Raw genomic sequence first — 22,789 nt, 5'->3', positions numbered from 1 at the left:
AACTGCTGGAGGGGCCTATCTGTGTGGTAGCATTTTATTTTTCTCTCCCTTTCTCTAAGGAATCTTCCTTTTTTCTGAAGGAAAAGCAGTTGATTTCAGCCAGTACTTGGACAACATTAAACAATTTGGATGACAGCTAAAATGACATCATTTTAGAAAAATAAAGACAATCTGAGAGATAATGTCCAGTCTCCTTCTTTGACAGAAAATTCAGTCTCAAAAGGCCAAAGGATTTGCCCAAGTTCATATGTGAGAACAATAACTAAAACCAATATCAACCCTAGTTTTCTGATTTCTAACTTGCTACACCAAAATCTATCCTGGAAGGCTGACCCCACATATTTTTGAAAATGGCCAGACTTGGGAGTCTGAACCACTTGTCTTAAATTCAGTGATGGCTGCGCATCTTAACTAGATCCCAATGTCTGCTCCCCTTTGACTCAACATTGATCTCCTGCACCAAGCAAGGTGCATTTAGAAAATATGAATATGGGCAAGATTGAAAAACTTTGTGGCTCATGGACCCATTCCACATCATGAAGGGAGCTCTGAATAAGTCTCCAGGACAGCTGTAACTTTTCTGAGAATCTCCACGTTGGAAATTTCTGTGTTTGTCCCACAGTCAAAAGTAGAACATTGAACTTTCTAGCATTTTTATAGCTGTTCCAGAGTGGGGGACAACTGGGCCTTGATTTGTCTACTGGCAAAACAGTCTGATGGGAATGTACCCTCCTGAGACGACTGACTGAGTGAGTGAGGGGGACACACAGGTGGAGGCTCAATGAGAGGCCATGCTGGCTGGGTCGTGGACGTGGTGTTACATAGAAGGGTAGCTTTGCTGTTGTGGAATATTGGTGTCGAAGGAATAGGAGAGAAAAGTGATTTCAGTAGTTGGTAAAGAAAGGAGTTGGAGTGAAACGAAGACCGTAAGACAGAGCAGTAGGTGCCTGTACTGAGGGAGAGAGTCAGTCTCAGATGGAGAGCTGCTTTTGCAGCAACCGTAAACACCAGTGCAGGTGACGGAACTGGAGAGACATTTCTCCACGGAAGACGAGAAGCCCATGAAAGACGCTCAGCATCATTGACCAGCAGGGAAATGCAAGTCAAAGCCTCAGTGAGCTGCCACTTCACACCCAGTAGCTGGATGTAAGGAAACAGATGGCTAAAGGAGGGAGAGAGACTGGAGTCCTCACAGCTGGCTGGTGGGACCACACAAGCACATCCGTGTTGGAGCACATCCTGGCAGCTCCCAGCAAGTCACATGCACGGTTACCATACTACCCGGCAATTGCACTTCCAGGCGTAAACCCAAGAGGACTGGAAACATACGTCCCCAAGAAACTTGTAGATGAATGTTCATAGCCGTATAATGGCCCCCGATGTCCACCGACTGACAGAATGTGTGATCTCTTTAAAATGAGACGTTTCAGCGGTAGGAAAGAATGCAGGGCTGCTGGGTGCTGCGGCCAGGATGCACCTCGAGCACAGGGTGCAAGAAGCGAGGCACGGAAGGCCACGTGGTGTATGATTCCACTGATAGAACTTGTCTCCATAGAGACAGAAAGTAGACTGGCAGGTGCCTAGGGCTGGGGGTGTGGGGATGAGTATGAGGTTTCTCTTGGGGTGATCGAGACGTGCTGGGATTAAAGATGGTGGTGATGTTCACACTGTTCTGGATATACTAAAAACATGAGTCGGGTGTATTTTGTGGTATGGGAATTATACCTCCATAAAGCTGCTATTAGAAAACCAATGCAAAATGAATATGGACCATAGAGTTTGGTCTGTCGGTGGCGGGAAAATTCGGGTGTGCATTTCAGAGATGTCAGGGCTATGTAGTGCCTCAAATGCCCTTTTGAGTGGCTGACGTGGAGGCTCACCTGCTGTGTTTGATCCTTGGCCCCTACAGGGTGAGGACCCCCGTGCTGACAGCATGCTGACCTTCATGGCGCAGACATCCGCTCTGACCTACGCTCCTGGGCCCCGGGCCGATCACCCCGGGGGCCGCCCTTTACGGATGCGCAGCCGGCTTCGGCCTGATGAGCTGAGCCCCAAGGTGGACGGCGGTGCTGACAGACAGAGCCTGGTCACTTCGTTGGGCACCTCTGTGGCTCGGAAGCCCCCAGCGCCCCACGGGGAGGGCGACCGAGGGCCTCGAAATCCGCTGCGTATGCCCTGGAGAACAGCAAGGGTCCTCTCGGCCCCAGCAGCCCTCCAGAAATGGCCTTCATCACCAGGAGACCCCGAGGACCCCCTGGCCTTTGGTGATGGTGAGTAAGCCTCCTCCAGTCCCCCGTGTTTTTGTTGTTTCTGTCTTTCCGGTACCTGCCCAGGGCCAGCCCTTTGCACTCTGCACTGCCCCCCTGGGTCACGGCCACAGCCCTCGTGGTGTGAGGAAGGGCCTTCAGCACCATCCCGTCCCCCTGCTGCTGTAGGAAGGAAGGTGGTCGTAGTCAGGCCCGGCAGAAAAGGGCCCTTCTGGGGATGGCAGAAGCAAAGGGTGTGTGGGCCCTGCCCTGCAGTGTCCATCCATTGCTTCACGGATGAAGGCACTCAAACAGGTTGGGGAACGTGACCAGATCTGGCCCCCAAACCATGTTGGCCACAGAACGTTTTGGAAAATGGAACATGCAGGCTTTTGGATTTGGCGTATGTCACCCCTCAGCACTCCTTATGGTCAAACTCGGGGCCACCTCCTGTAGTTATGGTTATTTGCCTGTCCCCAAAAGAACCCAGTGTGAAGCTAATGCCACTCACAATGCAGTGAGGCCACGTGCGGCCTTCGAAGTGATTGGCTTTCCACCTGATCCTCCAGGGCTCTCCCGCGGGTCACGCCCCTGCTGTGGCTGCCCCAAGGAGAAGGGGTATTGACCGGCTCCGACTCTGTAAGGTGCAGAGGACTCTAGTGTGTTTGTTTCTAAGACCATAAAATATCAAGTGAGACTCTGATAAAATATGACTTCTTCTTTGAAGACATACAAATAATAAAATTGAGCAGATAGCAGGGTTTCTAAAAAAAACGGACCAAGAATCACATTAACATCAGCCGTCTATTTTCTGTAAGTGACGCCTTAATTGGATTTGCTCTGACAGTCTTCTTTTCTACATATTGCTGCTTTTCAGCTAAGTAGGTCTCTTGTTCTCTCTCTCTCTCTCTCTCTCTCTCTCTCTCTCTCTCTCGATCCACAAATCCATTATGGCACCTTCTAAATGGAAGGAAAGCGAAGTTATAATTAGAGGGAGGCATGTGTGGCCATTACTAATGCTTTCTTCTCGTTCTTGTCTTGGGGAAGGAAGCTGTATACGAAGGCAGGCTGTGCACTTGCCTACGGATTGTTTGCCCATAGACACACCATTGTACGACTGGAACTCTGAGGAGGAGGCTGCAGCCTCCAGTAGCCCCTCTCCCTCCTTTGGGGGCTGCTTTAAACTGTGCACTGCTATGAGAAATCCCGTTTCCTGGCCCTGCTGCCTTCCACGCTCCCATAATTACCAGCCTCCGTCAGAGGCCTTCGTCTGCTGATTTGGCTTTCCTGTTGTCGCTCAGCGTCACCCAACACCTCTGCTGTAAACACACCGCGGAAGGTCACCCCCACCCAGCCAGTGGCCGAGCGGTGGCCTCTGGTCCGACTGCAGGCCCTCTCCATGGTGCTGACCACCCTCTGTGCTTCTCTGCTTTTGTGTTCCAGGTTATGCTGTGGGGGCTGTCTACTTCTCTCTGTAACCACCCCTCTCTGTCTCCTTTCTCCTCTCCCACAGCTTAAATCCCATTTATCAACTACTTCTCTCCTAGTTATTGGAAATAGGAAGCCCCCACCAAAGGGATTTAAATCCATTAGAGAGCCAGGTATGTGCACAGAATGCGGCACACTTCGGGGGTCTGTTACTGCTTAGAAGGAGCTTCCTGCCTCCCCGTTACCTGGGACCTTCCCATTCTTCTTGACGTCCCCCGAGGTGCAGATCTTTGGGAACATCCTCTCTGAAAATGCTCTTCACTATCCAATGACCCTTATTAACTGCATAACGTGGTGGGCATTTTTTTCTGTGCTGACTTGCAATGTTGGTGTCTCTTCATATATACTGTTTTCCCAGCTGTACTTTATGCTTTAAAAAGAAACATGTAAAATGTCAATCACAAAATAATTAGAGTACTGTAAGATGAACCTTGTGCATTGCATCATGGGGCTTCGGCCAATGGCAGGTCCCGGTCTTTCCTACTGCTTCTCTGCACCTGCCACCTCCCCGTCCTCAGAGGGTTCCATCTGTCTGTATCTCAACACCATATCTCTGGAAAAGAGGAGAACACTTGTATAACCCTAACCACAATAGTTTCACCACGTATGAAAGTTAATAGTAATGTCTTAATATCATTATCTAATCAGAGTTCACATTTCTTAGTGGTCACAAATTTTCTTTACAATTTTTTTTTTTTTTTTATTTGAAGCAGGTTCTAGAGAAGAGCCACTGAAGTGGCTGGTTTATCTGTTTAAACTTGCAGAAGTGTTCTCCCACTTATTCTTCCTTTCCTCACAGCACTTTTAGAAAACGAATTCACTTGTCTTGTAGTGGTTTTCACATTCTGGATTTTGCTGATTGCATCCCAAATATAGCATGTACCTTGTTCCTTTGCTTCGTACTTTCTATAAACCTGGAGCTATAGGAGCTAGCCCAGAGATTTGACTGTGGTGTTCACTGCTCCTCAAGAAGGCTTCAGAGGTGGTGAAAACGTGCCCTTCTGTGTAGAGGACACAGTCTTGCTGTGTGTTGTTTCAGCATCAGCAGCCAAGGGCCACTCAACCTCCCTGGCAGACTTTGGCTTGGCTGTTTGAAATGCTCCATCTCTCATCAAGATAAGCTCGTACCCCACCCCAAAGGAGAGGCTCATGGCATCCTGTACCTTCCCCAGAACACATCTCACAGTGTGCAGTGCGTGTTTGTGCAATTGTTTGATAAATGCTTCTCTCCCCTCGTAGACCATCAGCTTAGGAAGATGGCACACCACCTCCTTGTCACTGTCTGCGTCCCAGTACCCAGTGCGTGCCTGGCAGAGTGTTTGCTGAGTGAATGAACCAGTGGATTTGTCCACATAAATGGCCTCATTTGATTTTCATATCACCCTTAAAACACAGTATTATTTTCAGTTTTATTTTGCTGGCGAGGAAGCTGCAGATCAGAGGCTAAATGGTGGCACTGAAGACTGAGTTGGGTCACCTCAACGTCAGGTCACTGAAGACTAAATTAGATCACCCTAAAGTCAGGGCCCTGAAGACAGAGGTGGGGCTCCTAAGAGGCAACTGTAGAAATTTCAGATTTGAAGGGAGTTTACTTTGTTACTCTGGCTAATTACTCCTGGACTCTAAAGCTTTAAATAACCTGTCAGCTGCAAAGTTTAGCTTTCTCTCTTTCTTGTGTGCAAAAGTGTGTGCCTAGCCTCCAGAGGGAGCAGAGTAGCAAAGATCCCTCGGGGGCAGGGGTGTCAGCCAGTAGAGGAGGGGTAAAGATTTCTTATATTCTAATGAAAAAGAATGAGAAAAGACCAACTTTCCTCTGAATTTGCAGTCCAGGGGCTTCCTGAAAATAACTCTTCGACTCAGTGCGCTACTGGGATTTAACTGGTGTTCAATAATAGCAGACACCCAGGTGGGCCATTTCACACCACTGCCTGGAGAGCTGCCCGTGGCATTCGGCCAAGCCACCTGCGGCCCCTGTGGCAAGTGCAGGTAGATTCAGTGCACCGTGAGCACAGTCTCCATGCGCAGTCCTCTGCATAAGCCCGATTTCATCCTGGAAGCAAGTCAAAGGGAGGCCCAGAGGGCTGGTGTGCCGTGAGGTCTTAGGGTGGTACGGCCTGGACAGCAGGAAATCCCAGACCCCCAGCGTGCTGCTACCTGGTAGGGGGACCCTGGGGTAGTGCGGAGGCCCTGGAGCTGCCCTGTGACTCAGTGAAGGGACTGCCCTTCTGCAGCTCGGTCAAGTCCGACATGTGACACTGAGTTCAGGTTTCACGTACAACCGCAGGAAGACCCAGCCATACCCACCCCCAGAGAAGTGGTGAAGAAAGCGACTTAATGGGTATGGCAAATATGCATTTGGTGGAAACTTATCATAGAAAAGAGAGCTGCTTCTTCATTTATTCATTATTTACACCCATTATTTACTTCTTTTAGAAAGCTTTAAGGCAGTGTGTGAACCAGGATCACGGGAAGGACAGACAGCACACCGCAGTGCTTTAGTGTGGAATTCAAGCTTCGCTGCATCCGGGCTCTCTGGTTAAAGGGGCAGTGCCCGGTGCTGCCCACGTGGGATTCCTCCAGAGAATGTCATTCTGTAATTTCTGTAATGGTCAGTGTGCTGTGGGAATCGGTTTGTGGAAGATTATTTGTTGTGCTTTTTACCAGTTATAAAATAACCAATGGGGGCGCCTGGGTGGCTCAGTTGGTTGAGCGACTGCCTTCGGCTCAGGTCATGATCCTGGAGTCCTGGGATCGAGTCCCGCATCGGGCTCCCTGCTCAGCGGGGAGTCTGCTTCTCCCTCGGACCCTCTTCCCTCTCGTGCTCTCTCTCTCAAATAAATAAATAGAATCTTTAAAAATAAAATAAAATAAAATAAAATAACCAATGGTTACTATGCAAAGCTTGAATAATAGGTGTGTAGAAAGAAGACAAAAGTCACTTCAGTCTTATCTCCAGAGGTGAGCGCTGTCGGCGCTTGGTGTGCACGTCCCCTCTTGGCCTCTGTGTGTGTTTGAGGACTCGTCCGAGCAGGCCGTCTCATGGTGTAGCTCTTCTTGTCCCTTTAATGTATTCCCCAGGCCTAGTTCTCCCTCCAACCAGAGATTAAGCCTCCTGGGAACTCTGGTTATTCTTAAACAATAAAAAGTTTCATGTCCACTTTTTACATTTAACTTTTTAGAAATTGTGGTAAAATACACATGACCTAAAATTGATCATCTTCCCAATATTAAGTGTACGGTTCAGCGGCGTTAAGGATATTCACATTGTTGTACAACTGTCACCAGCATCTGTCTCCAGGACATTTTCATCATCCCCGACTGAGACTCTGTCCCCATCTCCCTATACCCCAGTCCCGGGCATCCACCCTCTACTTTCTGTTTCTATGGGTTGGGTGACTCTAGGGACCTCACAGAAGTGGAATCACACGGTATTTGTTCTTTTGTGACAGTTTTATCTCACTTAGTATAATGTCCTCCGGGTTCTTCCATGTTGTAGCAGGTGTGAGAATTCCCTTCCTCTTTAAGGCTGAGTGAAATTCTGTTGTATGGATAGCACCATACTTTGTCCATCTGTTGATGGACACTTGGCCTGCTTCTACCTTTTGGCTATTGTGAATGTTGCTGCTATGATATATTTAAATTTCTAAATTACCTTTTGCATTATAAAATTATAATGTGCTTATTTTAGAAAGATCCAACTAGTACAGCGTGTACAAGGGGAAATCTGAAGTTTCCTTTCCCGCAGCCAGTCCTTCTATGACTGCTCCACACTCAGAAGTAAACTGCCACACTGTCTATGTGTTCTTCAAATTTCCCACCCAAAACCAATGATCCCTACGTGCACCCATACGTCTGTATTTATGGGATCCCAGTGTTGAAAGATATTGGAGCTTGCCCTTTGAACTTTGGTTAGTTCGGATTCCCTCTGTGTCAGTATCTCTGGACCTGCCTCTTGCTGGAAGATGCAGTGTCCTTCATATCACTGCTCTGTTGTCTAGTTAATGAGCTTGGAGCATGCTTGTCTCATTGCATATATTGTTAACATTTTGCTGCATCATTAAATGCATTTCCATTACATTTTTTATGGGAGCATAATTGTCTATATATGTATGTACCATAATACATTTAAATTAGTTCTATATTTATGCAGTTGACCCTTGAATAGTGGGGATTAGGGGTGCCAACCTTCTGAGTGGTTGAAAATCTGCACATAACTTTTGACTCCTTAAAACCTTAACTACTAAGACCTTATTGTTTTACTGATAACATAAACAGTTGATTAACATATATTTTATATGTTCTGTATATTACATACTATATTTTTGCAATAAAGTAAGCTAGAAGAAAGAAACATCATTTAAGAAAACCATAAGGAAGAGAAAGTACATTTACAGTAAAAATCCATGTATAAGTGGACCTGCATAGTCCTAAGCTGCATTGTTCAAGGGTCAACTGCATATCTATTAAAATATATATTGTTTATTGATCTTTGCTCTTCACATAATACCATGATTAACATCCTCATGCATGGATCTTTTCAGAGCATGAAACCTTGATTGTGGTTTTCCCCAGGCTCAGTGGTCAGAGTTTTAACGAAGCCTAAAGTCACTCTTTTTCCTTTTTTTAATAGACTATTTTTACAACAGTTTTAGGTTCACAGAAAAATTAAGTGGAATGTGTAGAGATTTCCCATATACCTTCTGCCCTCACACATGCAGAGACTCCCCCATAAACAATATCCCCCACCAGAGTGTTAAATTTGTTACAACTGAAGAGCCTGCATTGACAGATCATTATCACTATAGTTTAGGGTTTAGTTAAGGTTCATTTTTGGTATTTTACATTCTGTGGGTTTGGAGAAATGTACACTGGCATGTATTTATCATGATAGGATCATACAGAGTAGTTTCACTGCCCTAAAAGTCCTTTGTGCCCCCCCTGTTCATCCCTCCCCCTTCCAATCCTCCAACCACTGATCTTTTCTGTCTCCATAGCTTTGCCTTGTCCAGAATGTCTTAGAGCTGGAATCACACAGTGTGCAGTCTTTTCAGATTGGCTTCTTTCACTTAGTGATATGCATTTAAGGTGCTTCCATGTATTTTCATGGCTTGACAGCTCATTTCTTTTAAGCACTGAATAATATTCCATCATCTGGATGTACAAGAGTTTAATTTATCCATTAACCTACTGAAGGACATCTTGGTTGCCTCCAAATTTTGGCAGTTATGAAGAAAGCTGCTATAACATAAACATCCATGTTCAGGTGTTTGTATGGACATAAGTTTTCCGTTCCTTGGGGTAAATGCCAAGGAGTGTGGTTGTTGGATCTAGGAGTTTTATATTTTTGTGTTGTACAGTTAGGCTTGTGATACATTTTGAGTTAATTTTTTGTGAAGCGTGAAGGTCTGTGTCCAGATTTACTTTTTTGCATGTGGATGTCCAGTTGTTCCAGCAACATTTGCTGAAAAGACTGTCTTTGCTACATTTTATTGCCTTTGCTACTTTGTCAAAGATCAGTTGACTCTTCTTATGTGGATATGTTTTTGGGCTCTTCAGATCTCTATGTCTGTTTATTTACCAGTACCATACTGTCTTGATTTCTCTAGCTTTATAGTAACTCTTGAAATCAAGTAGTGTCAGTCCTCCAACCTTTTTCTTCTCCTTCAATATTGGATTGGCTATTCTGGGTCTTTTCACTTCTCCATATAAACTTTAGGATCAGTTTGTCAATATCCACAAAATAACTTGCTGGGATTTTGATTGAGATTGCATTCAATTATAGATCAAGTTGGGAAAAACTGATATCTTAACAATTTTGAGTTTTCCTATCCATGAACATGGAATATCTCTCCATTTATTGAGTTCTTTGATTTCTTTTGTCAGAGTTTTGCAGTTTTCTTCATGTACATCTTGTAAATGTTTTGGCTAAAGTCATTCTTTAAACTCAAATCTCAATGATGACAAGTAAATAATTATGGAACCCACCTGAGGGGATGATACATCATACACAATTTTCTAAACAGTTAGCTAGAGCTAATGACAAATAATATGCAGTATGCCCATCGGTAGAAGCTCCCAATCTAATTCTTGCTCACTGATAACATTCAAAATCAAACCAAACAGGAAACAAAACGTCTAACCAGTCTGTTGGAATTTTTTCTTTATCATCTTGACTCCACACCTTGTGGAGCCTGGACTAGGACTTAGGAGAATTTAATTCATATTATTGTTCTGCTAACTTTTGGCCTAGGTATTTCATATGCCAGTTTCTTCCCCAACACACCTCGTTGTTTTTCCTATCCAGGTATCTTACTATATTACAGGTTGAATGGCCAAGGTAATGAGTATTCTCCACCCACCCCTCCCCCACCATCTGTACTAAAATGGATTCTGTTGTACTGATGTGGAATGTTTACTAAGGTGGAAGTCTAAAGCACTTTCTTTAACTACTGGCTGTGCAGTCTTCTAACTATGTGACTCTTAGCAAGTTTACCCATGAATTCACTCATTTGCAGAACACCTACTGAGCACCAGCCAGTCATACAGCTTTTCTTATTCTCTTCCCTCATTCATGATAAGAGTGTTGTGATAAGTGTGTTTTGGGCCTCTTCCTATTTGAACTTCCCATGGTTATGAAGTACTGCGTTTGCCAGCTGTGTTGTTTTAACTTTCCCATTTATGCTGATGGTAGGAATCCCAGCCCAAAAACTCATATGGAGCAAAGAGCATACCCTGCATCCCCCAGTCTCAGGAGGGCACTGAACCAGGACTTTTCATGGTGACCATGATAGATTATAATATTGGAAAACCAGATTCAAGTGCTTCTGTTGTCCTGGAGAATATATGCCCACATTTTGGGGTCATTTTCACTTGAAAGGAAGCATTACTGCCTTTTTCATTTTTGAAAAAAGTCCATTCACACTTGAGTGAAGGCCAGTGTTGCTCTAAACACTTTTGGTTAAAAAAAAAAAAAAAACAGGACCAAATTGAGCACATAGTCACTGGAGTAAAGAGGCTGCTCAGAGCCTGCCCCATGAGGAACTCAATAAATTCTTCATCCTGGCTTCATGCCCTCCCCCAGGGTATATGAACACCTTCTAGAACATGAGAAGAAGGCACCTGTGTTATCAAAGTACCTCTCCTTTTAGTGAGATTTAGTCCCACATTGGTATAAAATGCCTAAAGCCTTTATTTTAGCTCACTGCCGTGCTGTGGGGTCAGCAAGTGGTCTACTCCGGCCCAGGGTGAAGGAGAAGCAGGAGCAGGAGAGGGGAGTCTGCGTGTCAGTCTGTGGCTTACACAGCAGGAAAGTGACTCCTCTTGTTTTGCCTTCTGATCCCACCCACCTGCCCAGATCCCTGAAGTAGATGCCCCTGAATGTGTTGCTCAGCTGTGCAGGGAGAGCAGCTGTATGACTAGGGAGCCTAACTCTGCATTGCCTCAGTCCCATGCCCTCCTCCTTGCCTTTGAGACCACTTTCCTTGACTTCTGCACCAGCAAAGAGTCACTGTTCAGATTTGAATGGAACCTGGGGAGTCATGCACTCTGCCCCCACATGACAAGTATCTTTAACAGCATCTCTGGCAGATGATCTTTCAGCCTTCCCTTAAGTACATGTGACCTCATTGCTTCCCTGGGAGGTCCATTCCACAGGAAGCCTGATGTGTTTTCTAGAAAGTTCTTTACATAGAGTAGTAATGAGTTGAAATTTGCCTCTTTTAGATGGAGAGTGAGTAGGGCACCTAAAGATAACTTACTGCAACCATTATTACTATCACTTTCCAGGAAGGCCTCCTGGAACAACACAGAACAACAAGAGCGCTCTCCTTGCTGCCTGCCACCCTCATGTATAATGTCATCTTCCTGCCACATTTCCACCCTGAAAATTCTGGGTTAGTGGAGACCACTAATTCTGGTAATTTTTGCCTTCCAAAGGCATAGAGTGGGTCTTGGGAAAGAGCTGAAGGGTCAGAGGCCTCTTTCCTGTGAGATGTGAGGATATCTGTGGCCCCCACAGAGTGGAGCTGGGGTCTAGAGTCCCCAGGGCACTGTGGACAGTGATTGGTTTGGATGTGAGTTGGGTTCTTAGCTACAGGTAAGTATTAACCATGCACACCTGGTCTTCCACCAGATAGAACTTGGCTAACAAGAGGGAGTTCGAAAACTCTTGCCATTCAGAGGGTATGTCTATGACTGCGATCCAAATACTCTGCTGGTTTAGCCTATTTGGCAAATGTAGAAAAAATTCAGTTACCATTCTTGGCCATCTCTGGAAAGTTTTATATTCTAGTCTGACATTTGCCATCCAGCACATGTCCACGCCACCTTTCCTTGTCACAAGTAGGTCAGTTAACATTGTGAGTATGAAGATTCATGTTAATGGGAATTTCAATGAAACATCCTTTAGAAAGCAATCTGTCAACCCCACCACCAACTGAAGTGACAAAATTAATGCCAAACCTAATTTCATTTTTTTGTTGTTGTTCTTTGTCTCAGTATTACATGTACTAGAGAGACTGGGTGATGGCAATGATGATGGTGCTGCTAGTGATGATGGTGCTGGTGGTGATGATGGTGCTGGTGGTGGTGGTGCTGACAATGAAGATGGTGATGGTGGTGATGGTGCTGGTGTTGATGGTGGTGATAATGATGGCGATGATGTGATAGTGGTGGTGATGGAGATGATGGTGCTGGTGTTGATGATGGTGATGATGTGCTGGTGGTGATGGTGATGGTGGTGGTGGTGATGGAGATGATGGTGTTGGTGTTGATGATGGTGATAATGATGGTGATGATGTGGGGGGCGGAGCAAGATGGCGGAGGAGTAGGAGACCTGGATTTCGTCTGGTCTCAGGAATTCAGCTGGATAGGGATCAAACCATTCTGAACACCTACGAACTCAACAGGAGATCAAAGAAAAGAATAGCAACAACTCTCTGAACAGAAAAGCGACCACTTTCTGGAAGGTAGGATGTGCAGAGAAGTGAATCCGAGGCGATATTCGGGAGGATAGATGGCAGGGGAGGGGGCCTCCATCGGCCGCTTCTGGCAAGTGATAGAGCCGCGGAGCACAAAATCGGAACTTTCACAAGTCGGTTCCGCTGAGGGACGTCGCCCCAGTGGCTAAGCGGGGGATGGAAGCCTCGCGGGACAGTGTGGTCTCAGGACCCTCGGGGTCACAGGAAGACCGGGGGTGCCTGAGTGCAGCAGAGCTCCTGGGTATCAGAGTGGGGAAGCTGGCTGCAGAGACGCAGCCGAGGCGCGGGCTCTCAGCTCAGGGTTGCCATAAACCGTGATCAGCGACACCGTCAGGAGCCACTGCTCCTCCAGCAGGGACCCAACAAGCAGCAGATCCAGGGAGACTTCCCTTCCTCCCACGGGAGGAGCGGCACGAGAGCGTGCCGTGGGGATCTGCTGGGTTTGGAGACTCCGCACCGAGTCGAGTGCCAGAAATAGAAATGCTCGGTCACAGGCCAGGTGAGCACAGAGTGCTGCTGGAGACCGGGGAGATGGGAATGATTGAGTGCTTTTCTCTCGGGGCGCACTGAGGAGTGGGGCCCCGAGTTCTTGGCTCCTCAAGGGCAGAGATTGGGAGGCCGCCATTTTCACTCTCATCCTCCAAGGCTTTACCAAAAGCTTACAGGGAACAAAAGCTTCCAAGAGCAAACCCAAGCAGATTACTCAGCCTGGACCGACAAGGGCGGGGCAATTCGGCCTCTGGCAAAGACATCTGGGAACCGCGGCAACAGGCCCCTCCCCCAGAAGATCAGCAGGAACAGCCAGCCAAGACCATGAGAATGGCAGAACTCCAGCGCCAGGAGAATACTGCACATAGAATTCATGGCTTTTTTACCATGATTCTTTAGTCTTTCAAAGTTAATTTTTTTAACTTTTTTTTGAATTTTTCTTTTTCCCTTTTTCAACCAACATCATCAATCCCTTTAAAAATTTTTTTTTTATTTTTCACTTTTAGAGTCATATTCTATCCCTTCATAGTAGGTACCCTCATTTTTGGCATATATATATAAGTTCTTCTCTCTTTAAAATTTTGAGATACAGTTTCTTCTAACAGATCAAAATATACCCTAAAACTCTAGTGTATGGCTTTGTTCTAGTACCTGCCTGATCACATTCTCTCCTTTTTTTCTTTTCTTTCTTTTTTTTAAATCCTCTTCTTTCTTTTTTCAAACAACTTCTTATCTTATCAATTCCTTTTATAAAATTTTTTATAATTTTCATCTTCACAGTCATATTCCATCCCTTCATCATATCAACCCTTATTTTGTACATATGTAAGTCTTTCTTTCTTTAAAAATTTGGGAGGCACTATCTTCTAACAGACCAAAATACACCCAAAATCTAGTGTGTGGCACTGATCTATGCACCACCCTGATCATATTTGATCATATTCTGTTTTTTGTTTTTTGTTTTGTTCTGTTTTTATTTTTATCTTCATCTTTTTCTTTTTTTTTCCTCATTCTTTTTTCTTTCTTTCCCTTTATTTTCCCCTGGTTTCAGGTCTTTTCTGATTTGTTTAGAGTATATTTTCTGGGGACGTCATTACCCTGTTAGCATTTTGTTCTCTCATTCATCTATTCTCCTCTGGACAAAATGACAAGATGGAAAAAATCACCTCAACAAAAAGAACAAGAGGTCTTGTACCGTCTGCCAGGGACCTACTCAATATGGACATTAGTACGATGTCTGACCTAGAGTTCAGAATCATGATTTTAAAGATACTAGCTGGGCTTGAAAAAAGCATGGAAGTTATTAGAGGAATGCTTTCTGGAGAAGTAAAAGAACTAAAATCTAACCAAGTCGAAATCAAAAAGGCTATTAATAAGGTGCAATCAAAAATGGGTGCACTAACTGCAAGGATAAATGAGGCAGAAGAGAGATCAGCAATATAGAAGACCAAATGATGAAAAATAAAGAAGCTGAGAAAAAGAGAGATAAACAACTACTGGATCACGAGGGCAGAATTTGAGAGATAAGCGATACCATAAGACGAAACAACATTAGAATAATTGGGATCCCAGAAGAAGAAGAAAGAGGGAGGAGGGAAGAAGGTATATTGGAGCAAATTATAACAGAGAACTTCCCTAATGTGGGGAAGGAAACAGGCATCAAAATCCAGGAGGCACAGAGAACCCCTCTCAAAATCAATGAAGATGGGTCAACTCCCCGACATCTAATAGTAAAACTTACGAGTCTCATAGACAAAGAGAAAATCTAGAAAGCAGCTTGGGAGAAGAGATAGGTAATCTACAATGGTAGAAACATTAGATTGGCAACAGACCTATCCACAGAGACCTGGCAGGCCAGAAAGGACTGGCATGATATCTTCAGAGCACTAAACGAGAAAAATATGCAGTCAAGAATACTATATCCAGGTAGGCTGTCATTGAAAATAGAAGGAGAGATCAAAAGCTTCCAGGACAAACCAAAACTAAAGGAATTTGCAAACATGAAACCAGCCCTCCAAGAAATATTGAAAGGGGTCCTAAGCAAAGAGAGAGCCTCAAATCAGCATAGACCAGAAAGGAACACAGACAATATACAGTCACAGTCACCTTACAGGCAATACGATGGCACTAAATTCCTATCTTTCAATAGTTACCTGAATGTAAATGGGCTCAATGCCCCAATCAAAAGATACAGGCTATCAGATTGGATTAAAAAACAAGACCCATCGATATGCTGTCTGCAAGAGACTCATTTTAGACCCAAAGACACCCCCACATTGAAAGTGAGGGGGTGGAAAACCATTTACCATGCTAATGGACACCAAAAGAAAGCTGGGGTGTCAATCCTTATATCAGACGAATTAGATTTTAAACCAAAGACTGTAATAAGAGACGAGGAAGGACACTATATCCTACTTAAAGGGTCTATCCAACAAGAAGATCTAACAATTGTAAATATCTATGCCCCTAACATGGGAGCAGCCAATTCCATAAGGCAATTAATAACAAAAGCAAAGAAACACATTGACAACAATACAATAATAGTGGGGGACTTTAACACCCCCTCACTGAAATGGACAGATCATCTAAGCAAAAGATCAACAAGGAAATAAAGACTTTAAAGGACACACTGGACCAAATGGACTTCACAGACATTCAGAACATTCCATCCCAAAGCAACGGAATACACATTCTTCTCTAGTGCCCATGGAACATTCTCCAGAATAGATCACATCCTAGGTCACAAATCAGGTCTCAACTGGTACCAAAAGATTGGGATCATTCCCTGCATATTTTCAGACCACAATGCTTTGAAACTAGAACTCAATCACAAGAGGAAAGTCAGAAAGAACTCAAATACATGGAGGCTAAAGAGCATCCTACTAAAGAATGAATGGGTCAACCAGGAAATTAAAGAAGAATTAAAAAAATTCATGGCAATAAATGAAAATGAAAACACAGTCGTTCAAAATATTTGGGATGCAGCAAAGGCAGTCCTAAGAGGAAAGTATATAGCAATACAAGCCTTTCTCAAGCAACAAGAAAGGTCTCAAATATACAACCTAACCCTACACCTAAAGGAGCTAGAGAAAAAACAGCAAATAAAGCCTAAACCCAGCAGGAGAAGAGAAATAATAAAGATCAGAGCAGAAATCAATGAAATAGAAACCAAAAGAACAGTAGAACAGATCAATGACACTAGGAGCTGGTTCTTTGAAAGAATGAACAAGATTGATAAACCCCTGGCCAGACTTAGCCAAAAGAAAAGAGAAATGACCCAAATCAACAAAATCATGAATGAAAGAGGAGAGATCACAACCAATACCAAGGAATTATAAGAACATATTATGAGCAACTCTATGCCAGCAAATTAGATAACCTGGAAGAAATGGATGCATTCCTAGATTTGTGTCAACTACCAAAACTGAACAAGGAAGAAATAGAAACCTGAACAGACCTATAACCACTAAGGAAATTGAAGCAGTCATCAAAAATCTCCCAACAAACAAAAGCCCAGGGCCAGATGGCTTTGCACGGGAATTCTACCAACCATTTAAAGAAGAATTAATACCTATTGATCTGAAACTGTTCCAAAAATTAGAAAGGGAAGGAAAACTTCCAAACTCGTTTTATGAGGCCCCCATTACCTTGATCCCAAAACCAGACAAAGACCCCATCAAAAAGGAGAATTACAGACCAATATCCTTGATGAACATGGATGCAAAAAATCTCACCAAAATACTAGCCAATAGGATCCAACAGTACATTAAAAGGATTATTTACCACAACCAAGTGGGATTTATCCCTGGGCTGCAAGGTTGGTTCAACATCCGCAAATCAATCAACATGATACAATACATTAAAAAAAGAAAGAACAAGAATCATATGATCCTCTCAATAGATGCAGAAAAAGCATTTGACAAAGTACAGCATCCTTTCTTGTTCAAAACTCTTCAGAGTATAGGGATAGAGGGTACATACCTCAATATCATAAAAGCCATCTATGAAAAACGTACAGCGAATATCATTCTCAATGGGGAAAAACTGAGAGCTTTCCCCCTAAGGTCAGGAATGCGGCAGGGATGTCCACCATCACCACTGCTATTCAACATAGTATTAGAAGTCCTAGCCACAGCAATCAGATAACAAAAAGAAATCAAAGGCATCCAAATCAGCAAAGAGGAAGTCAAACTCTCACTCTTTGCAGATGATATGATGCTTTATGTGGAAAACCCAAAAGACTCCACCCTAAAACTGCTGGAACTCATACAGGAATTCAGTAAAGTGGCAGGATATAATTTCAGTGCACAGAACTCAGTGGCATTCCTATACACCAACAACTAGACAGAAGAGAGACAAATTAAGGAGTCAATCCCATTTACAACTGCACCCAAAACTATAAGATACCTAGGAATAAATCTAACCAAAGAGGTAAAGGATCTGTACTCAGAAAACTATAAAATACTCATGAAAGAAATTGAGGAAGACAAAGAAATAGAAAAATGTTCCATGCTCATGGATTGGAAGAACAAACATAGTGAAGATGTCAATGCTACCTAGAGCAATCTACACATTCAATGCAATCCCCATCATAATACCATCCACTTTTTTCAAAGAAATGGAACAAATAATCCTAAAATTTGTATGGAACCAGAAAAGACCCTGAATAACCAGAGGAATGTTGAAAAAGAAATGCAAAGCTGGTGGCATCATAATTCCGGACTTCCAGCTCTATTACAAAGCTGTTATCATCAAGACAATATGGTACTGGCACAAAAACAGACACATAGATCAATGGAACAGAATAGAGAGCCCAGAAATGGACCCTCAACTCTATGGTCAACTAATGTTTGACAAAGCAGGAAAGAATGTCCAATGGAAAAAAGACAGTCTCTTCAACAAATGTTGTTGGGAAAATTGGGCAGCCACATGCAGAGGAATGAAACTGGACCATTTCCTTACACCACACACAAAAATAGACTCCAAATGGTTGAAAGACCTAAACGTGAGACAGGAGTCCATCAAAATCCTAAAGGAGAACACAGGCAGCAACCTCTTCGACCTCGGCCGCAGCAACTTCTTCCTAGAAACATCACCAAAGACAAGGGAAGCAAGGGCAAAAATGAACTATTGGGATTTCATCAAGATAAAAAGCTTTTGCACAGCAAAAGAAACAGTCCACAAAACCAAAAGACAACTGACAGAATGGGAGAAAATATTTGCAAATGACACATCAGATAAATGGCTAGTATCTAAAATCTATAAAGAACTTATCAAACTCAACACCCAAAGAACAAATAATCCAATCAAGAAATGGGCAGAAGACATGAACAGACATTTTTCCAAAGAAGACATCCAAATGGCCAAGAGACACATGAAAAAGTCCTCAACATCGTTCGGCATCAGGGAAATCCAAATCAAAACCTCAACGAGATACCACCTCACACCAGTCAGAATCGCTAAAATTAACAAATCAGGAAGTGACAGATGTTGGCGGGGATGCGGAGAAAGGGGAACCCTCCTACACTGTGGGTGGGAATGCAAGCTGGTGCAACCACTCTGGAGAACAGTATGGAGGTTCCTCAAAAATTTGAAAATAGAGCTACCATTTGATTCAGCAATTGCACTACTGGGTATTTACCACAAAGATACAAGTGTAGGGATCTGAAGGGGTACGTGCACCCTGATGTTTATAGCAGCAATGTCCACAATAGCCAAACTGTGGAAAGAGCCAAGATGTCCTTCGACAGATGAATGGATAAAGAAGATGTGGTATATATACACAATGGAATATTATGCAGGCATCAAAAGGAATGAGATCTTGCCATTTGCAATGACGTGGATGGAACTGGAGGGTATTATGCTAGGTGAAATAAGTCAATCAGAAAGACATGTATCATATGACCTCACTGATATGAGGAATTCTTAATCTCAGGAAACCAACTTGGGGTTGCTGGAGTCGTGGGGGTCTAAGGGACGGGGTGACTGGGTGATAGACATTGGGGAGGGTATGGACTATGGTGAGCACTGTGAATTGTGTTAAGACTGATGAATTATGGACCTGTACCTCTGAAACAAAGAATGTAATATAAGTTAAGAAAAAAAAAAGAAGATAGCAGGAGGGGAAGAATGAAGGGGGGGAATGAGATGGGGAGACGAACCATGAGAGACGATGGACTCTGAAAAATAAACTGAGGGTTCTACAGGGGAGGGGGCTGGGGTGATGGGTTAGCCTGGTGATGGGTATTAAAGAGGGCACGTTCTGCGTGAAGCACTGGGTGTTATGGAGAAACAATGAATCATGGAACACTACATCAAAAACTAATGATATAACGTACGGTGATTAACATAATAGTAAAAAAAATGATGGTGATGATGTGGTGGTGGTGTTGGTGATGGTGGTGGTGGTGATGGAGATGATGGTGCTGGTGTTGTTGATGGTGATGATAGTGATGATATGGTGGTGGTGATGGTGGTAGTGGTGGTGATGGAGATGATGGTGCTGGTGTTGATGATGGTGGTAATGATGGTGACGATGTGGTGTTGATGGTGATGGTGGTGGTGGTGATGGTGATGATGGTGCTGGTGTTGATTATGATGATGATGTGGTGGTGGTGATGGTGGTGGTGGTGGTGGTGATGGTGATGATGGTGCTGGTGTTGATTATGATGATGATGTGGTGGTGGTGATGGTGATGGTGGTGGTAGTGTTGATGATGGTGATAATGATGGTGATGATGTGGTAGTGGTGGTGGTGATGGTGAGGGTCATGATGATCATGGTGACAGTAGTGATGATCATGGTAGAGATGATGATGATGTGTGTTTGGACATGGCTAAATTGTGTGCTTTCATATACGCATGGTGATAAAGACATTTAAGAGCAAAAGCTGTTATACATGAACCACATCTTCCTTGTTAAAGCAATATTGTAGTGAGGTTATCTGCACATTGCTTATTCTCTAAAGCTTATAACATTTTGTCTGGGTGACCCTATTAAGACATATAATTTCTGCAGGTCAGGCTTGCTGCAGTTGTGCTTGTGAGTTGATCTCCTCCAGGCCTTACATATTTGATGTCCTGACATTTGTGTAATTGCTCTGCTAGAGCCCACTTGGAGCATTGAAAGCTACTTAAAATGTCATTATAAGCTGCCCGGGTCTCAGAATTATATGGTGCTGTTGATGGAACAAAAGAATGTTCCACTTTGATGCACGTGGTATTTGATTGTGCTCTGTGCCGTGGTCCCTCTTCATTCCACCAAGGCTAGCTGGACTTTTTAAAAAGGATCTCTTGATTTATGTTCGTCTTCACATGATTGACAGTAGGTGCCTTTGAGATAACTCAGTGTGGTTTACAGTGGTGGCATGGGAGATGATTTCTGACATGTGTTATTTGTTCTCATCATAAGCTAGTCAGCCACTTTGAATCTACCATTGCATACTGAAGGTTTGTTGTTGTGAAAATAATTCTTTTTTAAAAGTTATTTTTTACTAATGAAACCTTAAAAGTTTCTTTTTTGGATGAGAGGAGATAATTTTAGGAATTATATTTTATTATTCCATCTTGAAGGTAGATATTTCTTATTATAGGCATTCTAAGAGACCCATGGAAAGTCTCTCCTGTTCTCTGATCTTTATCTTAAAGAACATGAGTTTTATCCTGTGGTGATCTATTCCTGTTCTTTTCCGGATAATGAGAATAGAGTGAAGGAAGGTGAATAAAAAAGATGTATGGTAACCATAAGAATTTTTCTGAGTTCTTAAATTAGATAATTAATAATCTAAAGATTATTAGAAGAGGGGCACCATTGCACATTCACTGTATTGATTATTAGAAATGTGGTAGATAATCTACACACTTTATTTTGTTTTCACAGTAAACCCTTCAAGTGGCAATTATTGGCTTCCTACCTCCCTCATCTTCCATATCCTGGGTTATTTATCCATAGCCCCTATCAGCACCAGACATTCTATGTATTTGTGTTTTCAATTGCTTATTTTCTTTCTCTTCTGATATGGATGAATGTTTCGTGAAAGCCAGGGCTTTGTTAAGTGCGTTATTCCTGCACCTGGGAAGTAGCTCTGCATAGAAATTGTGCAAGGAAGGAAGGAAAGGATGGGGTGGGGGTGGGAGGAAGGAGGATCTCCTGAACTCTTCTGTTTAAATTTTAGGGCCTCTGGGAGGCATAAATCACTCACTGATTATCAGTCACTTTAACAAGGCCTGGAATGAGTCACCCATACTGTGAACAACACAGAGAGGCTGCCTACAGAGCAGCCTGGGTGGGGGTGAGTGGGGGCCAAAGGGAGGGGCGTTTGGACAGGTGAGGACAGGAGTAGACCCTGGACTCCTACGCAGAAGATGGCACGAGGCAGTGAGGGATAGACTCTGCCATACACAGGCAGGGACCTGAGAATCTAGCCTGCTTCACAGCTTCATCCAAGGCCAATTTGCTGCAAACCAGGATCTGAATAACCACTGTGATAATTCTTGTGGCCCCTTTACATTGTAGTTCCAGCACAGTGATCCCATCAGGTTGCGTTCCTACGTCTGGAGACAGTGGAAGACTGGAGACTGGGGCTCTGAGAGGAAACATTCTGCTGAGGTAGACAGTAAACCTTGACACTCAGAGGCTTGACTTAGTCTGAAATGTTGTCCCAGGGGAGGTAAGTGGCATCCTCTGCCCACTGAGTGGGGTAGGGTAGGGATTCCACGCGGTGGAGCCCTGTTAGGATGGACACCTTAGCTCTGCTTGAGAGGGTGGTCTGACAGAGACTGAGAGCCACGGTGCTTAGGAATGGAATGTTTTTGTCCAGTGATTTTTCTGGTGAAGTTTGCGTTCACCGGAAACACATTTTTGATTCAACACGTGTTAAACATCCCTGCCTTGGCAAATGTCTGGGGGCACTCTGGCCCCCCCCGAAGGGGACCATGCATTTAGCGTGCAGCACCATGCTGTGACAGGCCTTGGCCACCTGCATCAGGGCCTCTACTTTTAGGTGCTTGCCTTTTCTCACCTTCTATGGCATCCTTGCAATAATGCAGGCCACTTGAAGTGGATGTGTTTATACTGCTAGAGATGAAGTAAACAGCAAAGACTTGTGCTTACTTTTTAGTCTAGGTTATTTTTTCATGTATTTTATTGATTTTCTATTTGAAATATATTCCTGAAATTTTCAATGAAAAAGTTTTGCTCAGGGTAATTCAGACCCCAAAATTATACAGTAAGATTTTTTTAAAGACATAATTTGGGTTTATCTTTTTAAAAAAATCAGTAAATTAATTGGGTTTTCTTCATTAGAAATTATAAACAAAAAGAATTTTTAAAACTTTTTTAACAAAAGTTTTATATTTTTATATTTTAAAAGTTTTATGACTGACATTTGTCAGATCTAAGTTTATCAATGTAATTGTTAATTTCTGAGGGTAAAATGTAGGGAGTAATTTACAAGTAGATTTAAAGTTTGGAGGTTGGTTGAATTTCAGGAAAGACATTTGCCTACAAATAGGGTAATAAGTGACAGTTTGAAAAGCATGTCAGCTCAAATACTTGTCTGTTTTAGGAGGAAAATGAAATGACTTCTTGA

At 43.4% G+C, this 22,789-nt stretch overlaps 1 protein-coding gene across 5 annotated transcripts in view; it reads left to right on the top strand.

Annotated features, from left to right (window-relative positions):
• Nucleotides 1-22,789, top strand: part of PTPRN2 (protein tyrosine phosphatase receptor type N2) — an 822,430-nt gene that overhangs the window by 331,293 nt on the left and 468,348 nt on the right. For all 5 annotated transcript variants that reach the window (XM_025859126.2, XM_073888925.1, XM_073888924.1 and 2 more), the window contains one exon: nucleotides 1,910-2,270. In XM_025859126.2, the coding sequence (XP_025714911.2) occupies nucleotides 1,910-2,270 (361 nt within the window). The remainder of the gene's footprint in view (nucleotides 1-1,909; nucleotides 2,271-22,789) is intronic.

Source organism: Callorhinus ursinus, unplaced genomic scaffold (assembly GCF_003265705.2).
Source record: "Callorhinus ursinus isolate GAN/ISIS: 27379988/994484 unplaced genomic scaffold, GSC_fseal_2.0 scaffold99, whole genome shotgun sequence".
Classification (NCBI taxonomy): domain Eukaryota; kingdom Metazoa; phylum Chordata; class Mammalia; order Carnivora; family Otariidae; genus Callorhinus; species Callorhinus ursinus.
The sequence above is the reverse complement of the archived record's forward strand: the minus strand, read 5'-3'. Positions and strand labels throughout refer to the sequence as shown.